Source organism: Eptatretus burgeri, chromosome 15, assembly GCF_056783735.1.
Source record: "Eptatretus burgeri isolate ZD-2024b chromosome 15, Ebu_testis_v1, whole genome shotgun sequence".
In the NCBI taxonomy this organism is placed as follows: Eukaryota; Metazoa; Chordata; class Myxini; order Myxiniformes; family Myxinidae; genus Eptatretus; species Eptatretus burgeri.
The window spans coordinates 23,815,424-23,835,342 of record NC_140975.1 but is presented as its reverse complement, the minus strand read 5'-3'; the positions used below and the strand labels follow the sequence as shown (position 1 = coordinate 23,835,342).

The 19,919-nt window shown below is 42.9% G+C and overlaps 1 protein-coding gene across 2 annotated transcripts in view; it reads left to right on the top strand.

Moving 5' to 3' along the window:
* The window catches only part of LOC147011748 (alpha-N-acetylgalactosaminide alpha-2,6-sialyltransferase 2-like), a 98,152-nt gene that overhangs the window by 36,568 nt on the left and 41,665 nt on the right, over positions 1-19,919 (top strand). For both annotated transcript variants that reach the window (XM_085857960.1, XM_085857959.1), the window contains exons 5-6: positions 737-914; positions 5,812-5,950. In XM_085857960.1, coding sequence (XP_085714086.1) covers positions 737-914; positions 5,812-5,950 — 317 coding nt within the window. The remainder of the gene's footprint in view (positions 1-736; positions 915-5,811; positions 5,951-19,919) is intronic.

Sequence of the window (19,919 nt, the reverse complement as noted above, 5' to 3'; positions counted from 1 at the left end):
TGTTGCCTCTCTAATTTATTTATATACAGTAACTCGTCCTGCTCTTTCCCTTGTCCAGGCTGTCAATAAAACCTGACAATAACCAGACTATTTTGCTATCCATCGAGTCGGTTCTTCCATTCGTTACAGCAATGAGAACAATTAATTTATTTTTTGCTCCAATTTTAACTGATTTTCAATGCTAATCTCTTGTACAATAGACATTGCATTCCTGTTTGTTTCTGTGATATGTTAGACAGTTAGAGTGTTTAGTTTGGTTGGGTTCTGCATTGGTGCAACTGACTGTGCTTCTCCATTGTAAGCTCATTTTAAGTTCAAATCCCAACCCTATTTGGGTTGGCAATGAGTCATTGTATTTATTGATAAGGGAGCATTCCATCATTGGCACGATACCTTAAAAATGATGTTTATGCAACCTGTAGATTAACCACATCTTCTTCATAGAGTGCCCTGTTCAGAATAAGCTCAATATTAGTTCTTTCGAATTGTGGAACATCATGGCAATGCCCTCAAACTGATTCAAGGTTAACACAGGTGGTTTTACTCCAGTCATTATAACTTGGCTAAATGTGATACTTCTTGACTCTGAATGTCCAAATGAACTATACAATATGAGTAGTGTTTCCAAAACCGAATGCTTGGCATGGTTGAGTATGTGTACTTTCGATAAATATTGGGTGCCGATGAGAGTGGCTTATTTTCTGACAAACAGGATGCCATTTCATTATCTGTGCAGATATCTCCGAGGCTCTCCTGCTGCTTAAAGAAAAGGAAAACAGAGTTCTTCTTGACTGGCCACCCACCAAGCAGCCTCAGGATAAACACTGCATCACTTGCGCCGTTGTGGGGAATGGAGGCATCTTGCGTAAATCCGCACAGGGGAAGAACATTGATGCACATGACTACGTGTTCAGGTATGTGCATGAAGCCACGTGATTAAAAAAAAAACACCTGTGTTGCGTTCATTTTTCTTTATCCACGATTAAGTTGTATTGCTGAAGGCTGTAAGCCAGATAGAGCACAGTGTTATGAATTCCCTTCAATGTGATTATCGTTATAGCCAGGGGTTCACACAATTTTTTTATATCTGGTTCTCCAATGAGTACCAATGAGTACCTCCCCTGCACCCAAAACCTCCTCCTCAAACTCTTCCTGAACAGTGTGCGCCTCAAATATCCGGGGCCTTCGCTCAAAACTGACATATCTTTCCATACAGGTTGCAACTGACAAACCAGACATAATCTGCCTAACAGAAACTTTCCCCCTTCAAGACATCTCTGACTCCCTAGTATCTCTCCCTGGTTACTCTCTCCTCCAGAACGACAGACCTGAGGCTCGTCCTGGTGGAAGAGTTGCTCTCTTCATCAAAGACTCGATTCCTTACTCTCCATACACTTCCCCACACCCCCAGAAATACCTCTGGCTACAGCTTCCCCTCGACTCCCACCTCATGTTTATATGTGTGCTGCACCATCCACCAAACAGTGATGACTCCATTTACACCTCACTATCCGAAAACATAGACCAACTTCTATCCTCTCATCCGAACACTCTCTTCCTCATGTATGGTGACTTCAATTGCCATCATGCCAGTTGGTTGGGTGTGGGTACCTCTCTCTCACCTGCCATGGCACTTCAGCAAAATACTTCTGCGACTCATTGGGACTGACTCAATCAGTCAACTTTCCGACCCGGATCTCAACCAACGGCACTAACATCTCTTCTGGATCTGATTTTGAGAAATTCCCCTCAAAATATCTGCTATTATTCATCCGCTCCAATCAGTTCTTCTGACCCCATGTTGTCAAAGTAAATATCTCTCTGGCTGTTATTTGAGAATCACCTCAGCACAGTTGAGTCTGGAATTTCAATCAGGCGAACTGGCAGGGCCTTCAAGCAACCATCAAGCTTTGAGACTGGTCTCCCATCGCTACTTTCTCCAACATCAACTCCTCCTGGGAATTCTTTCAAAGAAACTTGCTCTCTCTCATGCACAGATTTATCCGCTCTCGTCTTCAGTTGTCCTACCTTTACTCCCGCCCATGGTTCACTAAAGCTTGTGGCGAGCCAGTTGTCCTGAAACAACTTGCCTTTGCCTCATGGAAAGCAAACCCAACTGAGGGTAATCTCAGTTCCTTCCATAAAGCTCAGAACAAATGTGTATCTACCCTCAGGAGAGCCAGAAAACAACATTTTTCTAATCTCAAGTCTGAACTCTCAAACCTCTCTCCCTCCTCCAAATCCTGGTGGCATCTAATCAAATCTTTTTCTGGTGTATGTTCCCCCTACATCCCCTCCCTTACCTCAAATGGCCACACTGCTAACACCGCACGTAAAAGGGCTGAATGCCTAAATTCGGTGTTTGCATCGAAATCTTGTGTCCAAAACCCATCGCTTTCTGTACCCACCTTACCCAGTTGCACCCAACTGTCCCTGGACTCTGTGTCCTTTTCTCCTGACAAGGTGGAGAGCTTGCTGTCAAATCTCGACTCAGATTCTGCAACCAGTCCAGATGCCATCAGCCCACATGTCCTAAAAACCTGCTCCTCTGCTCTTGTTCATCCTCTCTCTGTTCTATTCACCCTCTCATTTGCTCAAGGTCATCTGGCATCTGCTTGGAAATCAGCAAACATTACCGCTCTGCATAAAAAGGTGCCAAAGAAAATCCCTGCAACTACAGACCAATCGGCCTTCTCCCAATCATCAGCAAGGTTATGGAATCCATCATCACTTTAAACATTAAATTCATCCTCTTCTCCAATGGCTTAATTTCTGATCATCAATTTGGTTTCAGACCAGGTCACTCTACCCTGGATATGCTGCTTCTGCTCTCCCAACAATGGATGGAGGTCCTTAATGCCAGACATGAAATAAGAGCCATATCCTGAGACATATTCTGTGCTTTTGACACTGTCTGGCACCCTGCCCTGCTCACCAAACTCTCTTCCTATGGTATCCAAGGCCATCTCCACTTCCTCTCCTGTTGCAGCCAACATGTGGCCTTTAATGAAGTTCTCTCATCCCCTCTTCTTGTCCAGGCTGGAGTTCCTCATGGCAGCGTTCTGGGCCCTGTTCTTTTTCTCGTTTTCATTAATGATCTCTCTGACTCTCTGAAAAATCCTCTTTATCTCTTTGCTGATGACTCGACCCTCTGCCATACCATCTGTCATCCCTCAGATCGGCAAGCAGCAGCTTCTTTGCTCTCTGCAGATCTGGATAAAATCACAGGCAGGTGCAACACGTGGAACATATCTTTCAATCCCGACAAATTTCACACTCTCATGATGCCTCTCCGAAAGGACCATCTGGAACCCCCCCCCCCATCTACTACTTTCTCAACAATCCTCTTGAAGAAGTCCTTTCATTCAAACTTCTGGGTCACATTATCTGCCATGATCTTTCCTGGGAAAGCCACATTTCCAACCTCGCCTCCAAAGCCAGCCCCCCTTCCAGCCGACTGGGAATCCTCCGTCGTGCAAAGTCCTTTCTCGGCCCACTTGAGCTCCTGACAACATACAAAGCTTTCGTCCACAGCCTGATGGAATACTGCTCTCCCCTCTGGGTTGGTGCTCCTGCCTTTCACCTTTCTTGGCTTCACGCTGTGGAAACCAAGGCATTTAGATCATTGGTATCTCACGTGGTGAGGCTGAGTCTTTGGGCCTCTCACTTTCTCACTGCTGGCAGGTCAATGGTCTTTCTGGCTTCTACCGTCTCCTCTCTGGTCTCGCCCCCCCCCTGCTCTGTCTGTGATATGTCCCCGGAATATTTCTGCAGGGTGCTCAACGTCCGCCAGCAACCCCCTTCTGGTAAAACTACTAATGTCACGAATCACTCCTCACCTTCACACTTTCATTACTCTTTTTTTTTTTTCCCCACCTTTGGAATGAACTCCCACACTATCTTCAATCCCATTCTTCCCTCGAGGTTTGTGGTTCTCAAAGTGGTTCCTACCGCCCCCCAGTGGGCGCTGTGAACTTTCATGGGGGCGCTCCAGACTCCACGAGTGGTAGGGGGGCGCTGGCAATGATTTGGGGGGCACTGGCAATTTAGAGGAGCAGCGGCGATTAGGAGCGCTCATTGGGCTTCCTGCAGTCTGAACAGTTTACCCGGCGCCATTCGGCAAATTGGCCATACAATGCCCGTTGCGGTCCTCCTCGTTTGCCGTGGCGCTGTCCAGAGAGAAATTAATGACAGGCAATGGGACAGGTAGGCCTTTTTGTAAACCATGAACACATTTTAAAATGTATTTATTCTGAAAATCATTAAGTTATTCAAGCATATTACAGACTTGTTTACCAACAATGCAAGTGAGTGTTTTTTTTTTTTAATACGCACATGGTGTGAATACCATATACATGTGTTATGATCCGGCAGCGCAATTCCCAGCGAGGCGCGAGTACTGAGGCGGCGCGGGATTGTGTTTTAGGCACGCGCTGTTGTAACTACCGTTGGAAATGTGAAGAACATTTTTTTTTTGACACGCAGGGTGAAAATCGATGCACGCACTGACCAGAGACCAGAAATATATAATTATTGTTTGGCCTTATCACTGGTGTTAGTCTTTCGACATCTTGGCGTATTGATTTCGTGATTCAAAAAAGCTTCAAGATGTCGGCCTCAAAGAAAAAGTGTCGTCAGTATTCCGTTGAATACATCAAGTATGGATTCATTCCATCCCTGACGAACACGCAGTTACCGATGTGTTTGTTGTGTGGTATCGCGCTGTCCAATGAAGCAATGAAACCATCTCGACTGAGCGAGCACCTGAGTAAAAAGCACAGTGATAAGGCTCGCGCAGAGGTGAGCTATTTCCAATCGCTGAAAGAGAAATTTGAGAAGCAATCCACGGTAATGACAATGTTCAAAGCCAGCCACAAGCTCGTGGATAAAGGACTGGAAGCGTCGTATAAGCTGTCATTGCTCATCGCCAGATCTGGAAAACCGTATTCAATCAGCGAACAGTTGATCAAACCGGCTGTTGGGAAAGTGATAAAACTGTTATGGGCCAGGATCCGTATCCAGTTCTCTCGTCGATTGCGCTCAGCAATGATTCCGTGGCCAGGCTCTGAGCCTTTCAATCATGCTCTTGTTGACAATGGGATTCCGACATTCAATATGATAACACAGATTTGCACTCCACTTCATTCAAGCTACCTAATCGGTCACCAAGTTCTTTCATATCAAGCTGTCCCAAAGATAAATAATCGTTCATTACAGCAAACAATTAGATCTTCAATCATATTTGGGTTATTCACCAGTCTCTTGCTTGAGGCAGCACCCTCAAAACAGATGATGCACACACTGCTTGACATGATGAGTCAAATGTCTCATCTGAAACAGAAAAAAAAACAGCATTCACATATTCCAAAAGTTTCTCAAAATAAAACAACATTACTAAAATTGGTTCATAATCAGCGTTGATAGACATGAGTTCAGTTCTGGATGGGGTGGGTTCTCAGAAGACAGGGGGGCTCCAGAATGAGATATAGGGACAGGAAAATTTGAACCCCATCATTTTTCTACATCTAGACTCCAAATCAAACTGAAAATACAAAAAAATTAATTTTAGCACTCAAATCCTATGGGATTACACTTCATACCACACTATTACTGACGCAAGCTGAGAAAACCTTCCAACAAAAGCATCTGTTGTGCTAGTATGCTTTTGAGCTTTTGGAGCATCTTTGAGGTATGCATTTAATTGGGTTTTTTTGTTTTGTTTTTTTACCATGCATGAGTATCTGAACACCAGTTATGTAGACCCCCCCGAGTTATAGAGGATAAAAAAATTACCTTTGTTTGTTTTTTCAGAATGAATGGAGCAATAATCAAAGGGTATGAACAAGATGTTGGGATTCGTACTACACACTACTTCTTCTCAAGAAATAGCCTGGGAAATTCCAAAGGAATGTTTAAAAAAGCAGGCTTTACCCTCCCTCCAATCTCCAATGTAAGTATAATCTCACACTCGTTCACTTCTTCATTCATTTCATCTTAACCATTCAATGTTTCAATTGTCAGAAGATCTCGATCATAGTTTGCTCATCTTACAGTTTCTGGTCTTGAATTGGATTCCTGAAGTAAGGAGAGAGTGTACTACTACTACTACATCATCCTCATCCTCAACATCCTCCTCCATCCTCCTCTATCATCATCCTCCTCCTCCATCCTCCTCCTCCTCCTCCTCCATCCTCATCCTCATCACAGTGTTGGTGCTGCCAAAGCAGTTACTAGGCTACAATCCTGGTTGGATTCCTACAAAGATTCAGGAAGTCAATTGAGATTTGTTTTTGTGCCGGCGATAACTCCCCCACTCTTCACGAAGGACACCATGGGATCTTTAACGTCCACCAACCAATGTCAGCAGACGGGAAGCCCAGTTTAACGTCCAACTGAGGGATGGCACACACATTGATGAATCATCCTGCCTGTGAAACACCAGGATGAAAGTTTATAGCTGGACCGAGATTCAAACCCATTCTAGACAGCTTAGAGGTGAGTATGCGTACCTCTAGGCCCATCTACATATTATGCGTGGAACTAGAATGGCCACTCGATAGAGTGCATAGCTCTGCCATGCAATGCCTGTTCAAGTACAACATATGGGACCCAAAACATTTTTGAAATGTCATGCTATAGTAGTGATGGTAGTTGCGACAGGCGATGTGTACAAAGGGAATGGACTTGATCAACATGAGCTGATGACTCTCACTTATTGGGAATTCCACGTTTGTGCGAAACTGTCTCAAGTCCCAGTCCCAATCACAGATGGGACTCAGCGATTTACCCTAGCCTGTCGGTGAAGGGCAAGGGACACGCTGGCCCGTCCAGTGTAGCACGCGTGTGGCCATCGAAGGGCATCACACATCTGTTATTGCTCCATCTCGCACAGCTTGCAGCCACTCGTCCCTCGAAGAAGTTAGTCCGCCGGCCACACCAACCTATTCGGCTGGGTCACGGAACTAGTTAGCGTGTTGCAGTCTCGCTCGTTATCAGAATCAACCATATGGAACACTCCACCAATTAATAACGGCCATGCACCAGCACCACACAGAATCGTGAAGGAGCTCTCAGTCTGTCAATCCTTCTCGTTTTTGGCCCCATTTCTCAATGTTGAAGAATCACTTAAAAACCAGTACAACAAATCAGACCCAATAATCTTTTAAAATATCATGCTATATATCAGTTTGGCCCAATCTCTCAATAATGAAGAACAATTTTAAAAATTAACAGATCTGGATTGGGATCTCCACCAAAATTGAAACAATTCTTCATTGTCACACACCCAATGTGTCCACTAAGGTTTGTCCGAATCTGTCCAATTTTTTGAGATATTGTGTAACATCAATTTTGGCCCTATCTCTCAATGGTGAAGAATCACTTAAAAATTTCGAGTAGCCTGATCTGGATCTTTACCAAAATCTAATCACTTCATCCATGTCACTCACCCAACCTGCCCACCAAATTTCTTCTGAATCCATCCACAACTTTTTGAGATATCCTGCACCATTCCATTCCATTCCATTGGGACCATACTCTGTGCAGAGCATTGGTGCTGCCTCAGCAGTCTCCTTGGCTATTGGGCATAATCCTGGACAGGTCACCTCTCTGACACAAGATACGAGCAAACTGGCACTCATTTTGCCTACCTCAGAAGGATAACAAGCAGAGTTAACCTCACCTGGTATTAATTTAACAGCCAAGTGGGATTTGAACTCAGTATCTTCAGATCCCAAGCCTATCACCCTAACCAAGCATGATATCCTGCACACAAACAAACAAACAAGAACGAACGTCATACAGAGCATGATTCTTGCAAAATCCATAAAACAAATTTGACCTCAAAAATAATTGGTGGATGAATTCAATGACCAAATGTGCCTCCCTGAGAATCCCTCCCTGAGCCTTGAACCTCAGGCATGACGATACTGTTGCGCTTGGGGCTTCGGCTGGCGCAGTCTTGAATGATGAATGTTGAACGCAAAATGCAACAAAAAACAAGTCGGTGTGCTTTGCATAGCTTGCACTTGTGCCAACCTTGTTGTGCTTTTGCGACATACCTGTCATTGCACACAAGTCAGTCAAATCAAGCAAAGTGTGTACGCACTACACAGCACACAGCACGATGGTGGGGGTGCCTTGCGCCGAATTACTTGTAAATGACCTGTTGATGAATCAGAGCGTCGTAAGTAGCAAAGCAGCTTCCTTGCTGCGATCTACTGAAACTCATCTTTCGAGCTAATATTTCGTCCTACAAAGATGCAAAGCTCCGAAGGTGCGCATTGTGATGCGAACCTGTGAAGCTGCGAAGCCACAAAGCGTGAAAGCGCCAAGCAATATGGAATGCCTCCTTCTTTAAGCAACGGTTTAAGAAGCGAGAGCGAACCGAGAACAAACAGAGAACAAACTGAGAGCGAAGTCCAGCTTCTCAGTTACATAAGTTGCAAAAATTGCATGTGCACGTACTGGTGCTGACCGCCTCCAGGTGCCCAGGTTCCGTCTAACACTTCTGCTGTGCAAAATGCCACTTCTGCCACTCGTTCACTCACCGGCGCACCGGTGCACTGAACGCCTATAGGCTGTTGTGCTTTTTCCTCTTCTCCCTCTTCTCCCTGTGCTTTGTGCACAGCATGGAGCTCCCACCCAATAATGAACAATGCATGACTGTCATTTACAGAGCTTCCCCTGCCATCCATCCTCCACAAGATCCTCCCCTTCATCGAGGCATGGTGCATGGTGTATGGTGCATAGCGCATGGTACATGCCCATGAATCCTCCACAACGTCGCCTGCATACACATATGCGAATGCATCTTCCAAAACGTGCTGCCAAGCCGACAATCCGTGCCCCTTCGCTTACAGCACACCCCTTTATACCTAACACCTCCACAAACAAGCACCTTTCGTCCTCCAAGCCACAACTAACCCCTTTCCTGCTACGCTTTGTTACGCTTACCTCTTACTGTTCCGTTACCTGCCTCTTCCAGATAGCACCTAGCACCTAGCACCCAGCCCCTACTGGTGACTATGGGCGATGCTCTACAGCCTTCAGGGTGCGTCGTGTGCTGTGCTCTGTTGTGCTGTGCTCTGCTGTTCTGTGGCTAGATATGTGTGCAAAGATCGTATCTAGGATTATTATTTAACTCTGTTTTGCATATGAAGAATCGAGCCAATAATATATTGTTGTGTCCACGCCGATTAAGACCGACGCTGGATGGATGGACCAAACTGGCTTTTACTCCCCTGGACCAGCGTTTGATTAATGGCGGCTTTGCACATGCGTGCAGTTGTGAGGAGAAGCACACGAGGCTCTTAAATCTTTTAAAACCAACGGGTTTATTCCCGAAACAAATAACGAGGAAAGATCGACCAACGGAGAGATACGACGATGGGTTGAGTTGGGGAAGAAAGTGGGAACACAGAATAGATAATTAATCATTTTATATGATGAGAAATGAACCTACAGAAATCTGAAGCACCTCACTCCGGACTCAAATCACAGATGGGGAAAGGGAACAAGAACTGGGTGACTTCAGCTGCTGGTCGATGAGTAGGTGACGAGGAGATGAGCAGGCGATGAGGAGATGACAGGAGAGACAAAAGCATATGGCAGGAACCAGGGATGATGATTGTGGCAAGGCAGGCAGGCAGGCAGGACGAACAGAGCAACAGTTTCTTCCACGGCACACTATCTCCTTCACGAGCTCTCCTCAGTCGTTCTTCCGCGAAACGCACCACACCAGCATGATTCAGGCTCCTCCCCTCACCCCTTGAACAACACTCTCCCCCTGGAGATATCCATAACTCTGCTCCTGGAGGCATCCATAGCTCCCCCCCCCCACCATCCCCTTTGCCTGGCAGAGTCCAATGCCGCTGGTTCTACCCGGTGGGACATTACATGGGGTTATACGTATAACTCTTACCTTAATATGCCTGGTGTTGACTTAATAGTCAGGGTGGCTGGCTTTGGATCCGAGGGTCCTGAGTTCAAATCCTGCTCAGCTGTTGAATTAATACTCGGTGAGGTTAACTCGGCCTGTCATCCTTCCGAGGTCGGGAAAATGAGTGCCAGCATGCTGGTATACTGTGTCGAAGTGGCGACCCCTCTGGGATTGTGCCCAATTGCCAAGGAGACTGCTTAAGCAGCAACAACGCTCTGCACAGAGTATGGTCCCAATCTCTTCCTCCTCTCCTTCCCTTAATCCCTAATTAATTATTACCATGCACCATCCCCTGTATGGTGCACATTCAAACAAGATTATCCTTAAGCTAACATTTCCCTACTTAATCACATCAAGATGGGCTAGCTGTAGCTACTCTTACATGGAACATACTACTCTATGCATTTATGTCTGTTCTCAGGTAATATCTACCTTCTCCCCCTCCCCCCCGATATCCCCATAAACGTAACAGTATTTTATTTGACTGCCACACCCACAGGAAGGGTCATGTTATGATCCTCTCTGGGGTATATGGATTACAGTAAATGTACCGTTGGCCCATATAATGTCTCAGTAACGTCTGTAGTGTTTTCAGTTAACAATCCCTTGTAGAGCGCTCACCAAATGGTTTAAGCACTCAAGCAAGCACTCCAATCGAAACCGTTTACAAGGAATGGCTGGCTGGGCAAACGATAACTAACTGCTTGGTAACTGAACACACCACAGGTTTCCTCCATTTCAGTTTCATGTTAAACAGTGACTGTTTAAAAATATGATGGTATGTGTTTGTAGTTTATAATTACTTCCGGTAGGCTTGCCCCACGAAACATCATGATAAGCTGTTTATACACGTTAACACGGCATTTGTGCAAGAAGGAAAAACCCCTTGGAGTCATTCCATCTGAAATCACCAAATTTAAGAAAATGTTCCCAGTTGACCCCCTCAGATTTACTTTAAACTTTCATAAAATAGTTCCCAGATATCAAAATGAAGCTGCGTAAAATTTTAGGTCCATAGATGCGGTCAACTCTGACATATTGAGGGTTGAAAATGTGGTTGTGGCCCTATTTTTATAGTCGTTGCGAGCATCACAAAATGAACGGCTACTTTTAAACTCCCACAACTTTTTAAATATTAATGCTAGAGCCTTGAAATTTTCAGAGATTATTCTTCTATAACTGCTCTGTTAAGGGGCTGTCACACCTTGACGATTTAGCCAACCTATGCCGATTTATGAAAAATTTGCCTAATACGCTGGCACATGTCTAATACGTTTTGTATACGTTAAGAGCACGCTGAAAAACACTGCCATAAGTCGTTGTACGCTGGCTTTAATCGTTGAACTTTGTGGTTTTTCTCAAATTTTCGTATGCTTAAAATTTTACGACATTCTCGGCGTTTGGCTCGCACCTTCCGCTACGCTGACCATAAGGTTTAGGCACGTTATGCGATCATTGACGCGTTATTTATATGTTACTCATATGTGGAAACACGTTGAGGTAACATTTGCGTACCCGAAACTTATTCATAAACTATAGGTAACGTTTTATAAGCACGCTACACGAACGTTGTTCACAGCTCGCAACGCACTACTAGAAAGTTTCTCATACATCGAAACACATCAAAGTAATGTTTAGGGAACCTGTGACTTATTTATAATCTATGAGTAATGTGCTTGGGAATTAGTTGTAGAGCATGTCCTACGAACAAATAAGTATGTAGACGTATTTTACGTCTTCAAGACGACCACATAACTTACTGAATGCGTTTCTAACAAATAGCTGACGTAGAATGACGTATTCACAGCGATTAGGGAAATTGGTATAATAAAAGGGCCTTCACAGGAAGACCCCGTCTTTTTTTTAGATTTCGTGGTGAGTACATGTCGATGTCATTCCGAGAGATGGAGGATACGGCAAGGCTGAGACGACAATACCTACCTGTCCTCCAACATCAACATGACCTCATCGAGTTGACACTGCACCAGTTGCATGCCAATAGAGCCGGGAGAAGAAGACGTGAACGGAGGAGAAGGAACTGGGTGAGACCATGGATTGGGTGGCGACGCCATTACGGCATATATGACCAGCTCATAGTGGAACTCCGGAACGAGGACCATGCATCCTTCATCAACTTCCTGCGAATGCCCCCAGCGATGTTCGACGAGCTGCTCGCCAGAGTGGGTCCAAGGATAACCAAGCATTGTTATTAAATCATTTCAATAGTCCAGTGGAAGCAATTTAACTCGTTCAATGGAAACGATTTCAATTACCGAGCACCAGCATCAAAAAACAATAGCCGAGTGACAGCCGTTTATTAAAATCGTTTAGTGGCAGTCAATGGATAGCAAACGTCACGTAATCGTAAACGATGCGCTCCCACGTTATGCATACGCTAGACTATCGTTGGGCATAGGTTGTGGATGCCTAAAACACTATAAGCAATCGTTGTTATAGCTAATCTATGTTATCGAAGCATTCTGTGTTCATTACTAGCACATTATGCATTTGTCAGTCTTTTTTAATAATTTCAACAGTAAAACAAAGAAATATTTCATCTTCGGAATGAGGAATAAAAATTAGCCCTTACAGAACATCGAGCAATGGTGCAAAGTATTCTCCTATTCGTTGACGCAACGAGGATCCATCATCCCTCACAGCCTCCACATCATGCTCACATACTACTACTGACATAGACATACAGCTACTACCAATGCTACTACTACTACTACTACTACTACTACTACTACTACTACTACTACTACTACTATTATTACTGTCACGCACACCTACTACTAGTAATAGTACTGCTACTATTGATACTACCAGCGCTCACATCTACTCACCATGGAGTCTGGAACAATGATGGGTTTTTATTGTGAAGCCCATTTGTATATACCAATTCCCCTAAACACTGCCAATACGCCAGTACACGGTAGATGTAAGTTAGAAACACTTTCAGTAAGTTATATGGTTGTCCAGAAGACGTCAATTTAATTCGTCTACATACGTTACAAATAGGTTCATAGCATGTTACTCAAAGGTTAGAAGCACGTTTTATTTAGGTTCAAAACATGCTGCTCATAGGTTAAGCGCACGTTACTCTTACGTTCATAGCACCCTAGTCATTGGTTCAAGGCCAGTTATACATAGTTTCAATGCACGTTACTCTTAGTTTACAAGCACGTTAAACATAGGCTGAGCTGACGCTACTCATTTGTTCAAAGCACGTTACTCATCGGCTAGAAATTTGGTTTCAAGTATGTTGGCCATTACCTTGATGTGCTTCGACTTATGAGTAACCTACAAGTAACATGTGTTCGCCGTGTTTAAACGATCGCGGAACGTGCTAGTTACAGATGCTAACGCATGCGAAACGTGTGAGCCTTACGTCGAGTACGTCTTAAAATTTTCAGCATGCTTGAAATTTCACGACGTATTAAACGGACTAGGTAATATGCCAATGTACTTCAATGATTTCCAGCATACTCTAAACGTATACACAACTTATCTATAGCGTATTTGACGTGTGCCTAGCGTTGTAAACACTTTTTTCATAGAATGGCATATGCTGGCAAAATCGTCAAGGTATGACTGCGATGTTAACACTTCAAATTCTCAGGCAGTTTTGATTTCAATCGGCGTCCGGCAAGTTCTTAACTGGCTACGCCACGAGTTCGCCGGCGATACGTTTAGCGCGCAAAGGGTAAGTTAAACTATCGTTTTTCATAGGTTTTGAACGCCGACCACAAGGTAAGCATTCGTTGGTAAAAGTTATGTATAACACAACAAAACGTTCTGTGCCCGTTAATAATATGTTATGCAAACGACCCACACATAATGAATACGCCAAAAACTTTTTAAAAAAACATAAAAATTTCAGCGTATGCCAACGTTTTACATACATTTTTATACGTTGCCATTGCTGGCTAAAACGTCAAGGTGTGACAGGGCCCTAAGAAAAACATAAAACTGAGTATACCTCTATTAAATTTTATGACCTGATCAGTTGAAATCCAGAAAAAAAATGTTGGTTTTGTATGAAGACCCAACTTTGAGACCCCATATATTTTTATTGACCCATCCCAGAAGCTTGAAATTTTTTCATGTAATAACTGTATGGTAGTAGTATTCAAATACATGTTTACTTTTCTTAATCAGTCATATATATAATACAGTCATGATCCCTCAAAAATTGAAAATTTTCATTTTTCCCCGAAATTCAGGTGAGGATTGCAAATATATGACAAGGTATACCACTTCAAATTGTTCACCATTGGAAAGAGCATATTCAAGTTTACAAAAGTGTCAAATATGAAAGTGGTATATTTTAAAATATATATATATATATATATATTTTCTATTTTTTAAAAAACTGTTGTTAAAAACTTTTTTTTAAAACTCATCTCCACAGTCGTGAATGCATGAAGTGTGTGCATGGTGTGGGCACCATGGTAATCATGAATGATTAGTTCTGTGATTCAAATTAATAATACAAAAATATATCACATACTGCAATAACGATGTAATAAAACATTTCACGTAAATGATTTGAAGAGGTCATTGATTTGCTTTTCCAAGTCAGGTGCGAGCTTGTACTGCCTTCCAGTTGATGTTAGGGGAGCATCAATAACTTTCATCACATGGACCAAAGGAACCCAACAAATGTCCTCCCTTGAATGTAACTATATACACTGCTGACATCAGCAGATCAGCCACTATTCCTGAGTTCTATTTTTAGCCCCAGCCAGATGAGTTAAGCTCTTGCTATTTACAAATGAGAAACAAAGAATTACAAATTCAAATTTCAAATATTGTGTTCATGGTATCCTAATAGCAGATGATATGTATGTACATTGTATATACATGCACTACACATATGTACTACATGTAAAAGGACTGTTCATTAAATAGCACACACAAAGCGCACAGCACTGGCAGAACATCATTTATTCAAATATTTTTTAAATATTGATAGAAACATTACACCACTTTGATATTTGACACTTTTGTAAACTTGAATATGCTCTTTCCAATGGTGAACAATTTGAAGTGGTATACCTTGTCATATATTTGCAATCCTCACCTGAATTTCGGGGAAAAATGAAAATTTTCAATTTTTGAGGGATTATGATTGTATTATATATATGACTGCTTAAGAAAAGTAAACATGTATTTGAATACTACTACCATGCAGTTATTACATGAAAAAATTTCAAGCTTCTGGGATGGGTCAATAAAAATATATGGGGTCTCAAAGTTGGGTCTTCATACAAAACCAACATTTTTTTTTTCTGGATTTCAACTGATCAGGTCATAAAAATTAATAGAGGTATACTCCATTTTATGTTTTTCTTGCAGAGCAGTTATAGAAGAATAATCTCTGAAAATTTCAAGGCTCTAGCATTAATATTTAAAACGTTGTGGGAGTTTAAAAGTAGCCGTTCATTTTGTGATGCTTGCAACGACCATAAAAATAGGGCCACAACCACATTTTCAACCCTCAATATGTTGGAGTTGACCGCATCTATGGACCTAAAATTTTACGCAGCTTCATTTTGATACCCGGGACCTATTTTATGAAAGTTTAAAGTAAATCAGAGGGGGTCAACTGGGAGGCCTCCGGTGATATGAGGTGTAATGACTCCTTGTGGACAGGGGATATTATTAGTATAAATATTGTTTTGTACAGTAATTATATTAACTAGTGCGTGGCCGTACGTGCAAAAAAGAAAAAAAAAGAATTGTGACGTCAATTGTGATGTCATACAACCGTGTCCTGTCATTGGTTTGGTAAATAAATGGCCATAACTTGGGAACGACTTGTCCGATTAATATCAAACCTTGAAAAGGCACATACTCAGATCCCCAGCAATATACCTGGCAAGCTTCAATTAGATCGGACCAGCGGTTGTCAAGAAACAGTGGTCACAGACAGACACACAGAGATTGCTGGAATTATAGATAGATATTGCATGATTATCATCAGTGTTGTTACTACTTTTGTTCTTCGAAGTAGCCTTGTAAAAACGCCACACCTTAACACGGATTTTGCCCAAAGTGAAAACCCCCCTGAGGGAAGTGGGGGGGGGGGGTGTCGCTACAACCTCCACCGTGTGACCCTTAGACATCCTATCAAGTTCGGTTGAGATTGGAAAGGTAATGACCGAATGTATCACGGTCAAAAATACACACCGACAGATAGACAGACACCAAATGTGTATTTTAGTCTGATGATGCTGAGAGGTAATTTTAATATAAAGGGTGTTTCAATAAAATGGACACAAACTTTATTATCACATGAAATTAATCAAATAGCAGAAAGAGGGGCTGTATTGAGTGTGCGTTAACAATACCTAACAGGGAACGTCCATGTGTGCTGGAATGGTATCGCACGTCATTAGTCATCTGTTACCCATAAAGCAGTGCAGAATGACAAGATAGTACTGCTTTCAATATACATCGGCAGTATACATTTTATTGAGACACCCCGTAGTTCCCTGTTCTTCATTGCACGGCCACATCGCGAGCCACTGGCGGCCCCTGGAGGCCTAAAGTGTGCGGCCCCTGACGCGTGACCGAAAATACACAAATGTGAAAACACCCCATCATAATCTGCCCATAAATGCTATCAAATTGACCCAATGGTTTCAAATGAGTGTTCCAATGCGGTGTAAACGTAACATTACTACATCAGGACATGGTTGCAGTATATAAACAATTATTCTTGCAGCCCAGTTAACCACAACGAAGAAGAGTGTGTGGAGGCGAAGCCTAATAGCAGCCATGATGGAGTCCTGCAGGTGGTGTGGCAGCTCTCACACTTATGTCTTCTCGGCAAAAGTGCCCCCCCCTCTAAATAATAGTGAAGATCGCTGCTGTAGTTGATGAGGTTAAGGTGGGAGAACACCGAGAGTAATAAATCACAATGCAGTTATGGCTTCGTATTTGTATGAGAGAATGGTTGGGCTGAAGAGCTTCAGGAGGGTAGATTTTGAAGGAATAAGAAAATAAACTTGGTTCGGCAAAGTCGTTGGATTGAGCAGCCTCTGGAGAAGATTCATTTTTTAGCATCATGAGCCATTGGTTTGCTCACGAGAATTGGCTTGGCAAATCTGAACTTCAAGCAACCTACAGTCGGCCAGCAGAAGAGGTCAGATTTTTTGGTACTTAATCAACCGGCTTGACACAAAGCTACAAGAGGTCTCATATGAAAGATGGGGATCTCAGTAACTCATTTTGCCCTGTTGTCCTCATTTTTTGGTGTGTGGCCCATGAAATATTCACACCTGAAGGATACCCCCATTAGAAAATTTTGACCATTTCCGAAAATCAGTGAATTAGCCATAACTACAAAGCAATGCGCCCTATTTTTGCATGATTGGTATTGAAATGTGCAGAATGAACAGGGGAATACTACTAGTTACTTAATAGAATACTTCTAGATAAATATATGTACATTTGAGTGCTTTTAATAGAAAAAAGACTTGATTTCCGGACCGCTAACTTCGAAAATCTTCAACTACAGAAACAAACATCTGCCAATTGTCATATTTTTTTCTTTATTTTATATGAAGACCACAAGGGGAAAACCAGAGATGTCACTTTTTATAAATTTCAGGGTTATTGCACCTGCCAATAGTTGGCAACATAAAGTTTCCTCTCACAATATTACTTTAACAAATAACCAGGGGTGTCACATAATTTATATGGTATAAAGTTTAGCCGTGCAATGAAAAAACAAGTGTTGTCAAAGCTGAACAAGTAGAAACCCAGAGTTGTCAGTACTTTACTCCTGGTTATCTCCCTTTCATTCATGTTAACTGTTCCACCATAATATTCAGAGTTGAGAAACTAAAAAATGAAAGGTTGTAAAACTTTCACAGTATAAACTCTGAGCACTACAATAGCCTATTTGGTTATATCATGGGCCCCGTAGTTGGTGCGTATCATGGTTCAAGCCTGGTAAAACCTTTATTGTGACTTTTATAGGACCCACGCCATGGCTTAATGGTTAGCGCGTCTGAATACCCATCCTCATTCGATGTACCCATCGCCCAATCAACCTGCTTAGGTATATGAGGGAGTCACATGATGTGACTTCAGCTATCGCGGGGGGTAGTTTATCCTTAGTTTCCTCCCGGTTTTCCATCATATTAAGTAGTACGGAGTACGAAATGGAGAATCCGTCGTCATATAAGCGAAATACCCTTGAGTATGGCATTGAACACCAATCAAACAAAAAAACAATGACCGTTTCATGTTGAAAAAAAATAATCTGTGATCACCAAAGTCATGTAATGTATAGTCCGGGAGCCAACCGATCAAAATTAAAAAAAAATTGCCCGGTCTGCTATAAAATTTTTGTGTTGATTTTCATAAAGAGACACCCTTTGAGTATATGAAAACCAATGTTGGCAATGGTGAAACTCTTGCGCAACAACACAGTCAACACTTTTGCGAGCCCCCTCTGATAACAAAATGTTGGCAAAAGCGAAGATGTAGGATGGGGGTAGGGGTAATTCATATTGTCCTAAAATCATAACCACTAAACCTATATACACAAATGACCCCTCATATTAAAGAGGAGTTCATTTCCTATATCACAATTGGTGTAGATTTAACCTACCTTCAATTGACAAGGTTATATGTCAAACAACAAAAGATTTATGTAACTCAGAAATGCTTGACTATCAATGGGGTCAGGAACGAGAACATACTTTTACATGCCATGGTTTTAAGGAAGATAAAATTAGAAATGGATTAACACAATATTGTGACATGAAACATCCTCTTCAGAGGAAGAGTCACTCTCTGAAACAACTCCACCACATGAACCTCTCTGACCAAGGCATATGCATGTCACTCAGCAAGGCACAGCAGCCTTTTTGCATGAACATCGTTTCAGACATTTGGATAATTTGCACATGCAATACACCGTTTTGTCTATGTTTGGCTTGGCTGGCTTAGACATGAGAATTGGGACCAGTTTTCCATTGATAAGGGTTCTGCCAAATGTTGTGGCTGGGGGAAGTGCTCGGTCACTGAGATGTGCACGTCTATACAGAAGCAATTGATACAATGCTCTTAAAACAAGGAAGTAAAACGCATCTTCTGTTGCTGGCAGTGACCTAAGGTCTAATTTTGAAGAGACAAACATATGCTGCCTGAGGGTATCCAAACAGCTGAACACTTTTTGGCCATGCAGAGCAGTCCAGTATACTCTGGCCTCATCAATGACACATTCTGTTGCTGCCATTTCACTATCTCTTCCAAAATCAACAAGGTGGGGAAGGTTTCCTATCAGTCCCAGAGAAACCTGTGCCGCTCTTCTTTTCACAGGAACACAGGCATCATCCCAACTGACTGGAAGAGGGGCCTTGTTGTCCCTCTCTGGAAAGGGAAGGGTGATCGCCAAGACTGCAAAAACTACCGAGGGGTGACGCTGCTCTCAGTGCCGGGCAAGGTCTTTGCTCGGATAATTCTTGATAGGGTTTGCCACCATCTGCTTGAGCACCAGCGTCCAGAGCAGTCAGGCTTTACACCAAAGAGGTCAACGATTGACCGTATCCTTGCACTTCGTGTCCTCACCGAACACAGACGAGAGTTTCGGCAGGGGCTGCTTGCAGCCTATGTTGATCTCTGTAAAGCGTTCGATTCAGTGAATCGGGATGTCCTCTGGAGGATTCTTGGTCTTCGTGGGGTGCCACCGAAACTGATCGATCTGATGTCTGAACTCTACTCTGGTACTGAGAGTGCTGTGAAGTGTGGTGGTACCATCTCTGACTTATTTCCAGTTGTTACTGGAGTTCGTCAGGGATGTGTACTTGCCCCCACACTTTTCAGCACTTGTATGGACTGGATTCTAGGGAGGATGTCGGAGAGATCAAGTTGCGGTGCATCGTTTGGCAATGTCAAGATCTCAGACCTTGATTTTGCAGATGATGCAGTCATCTTTGCGGAGACTTTAGACATCCTC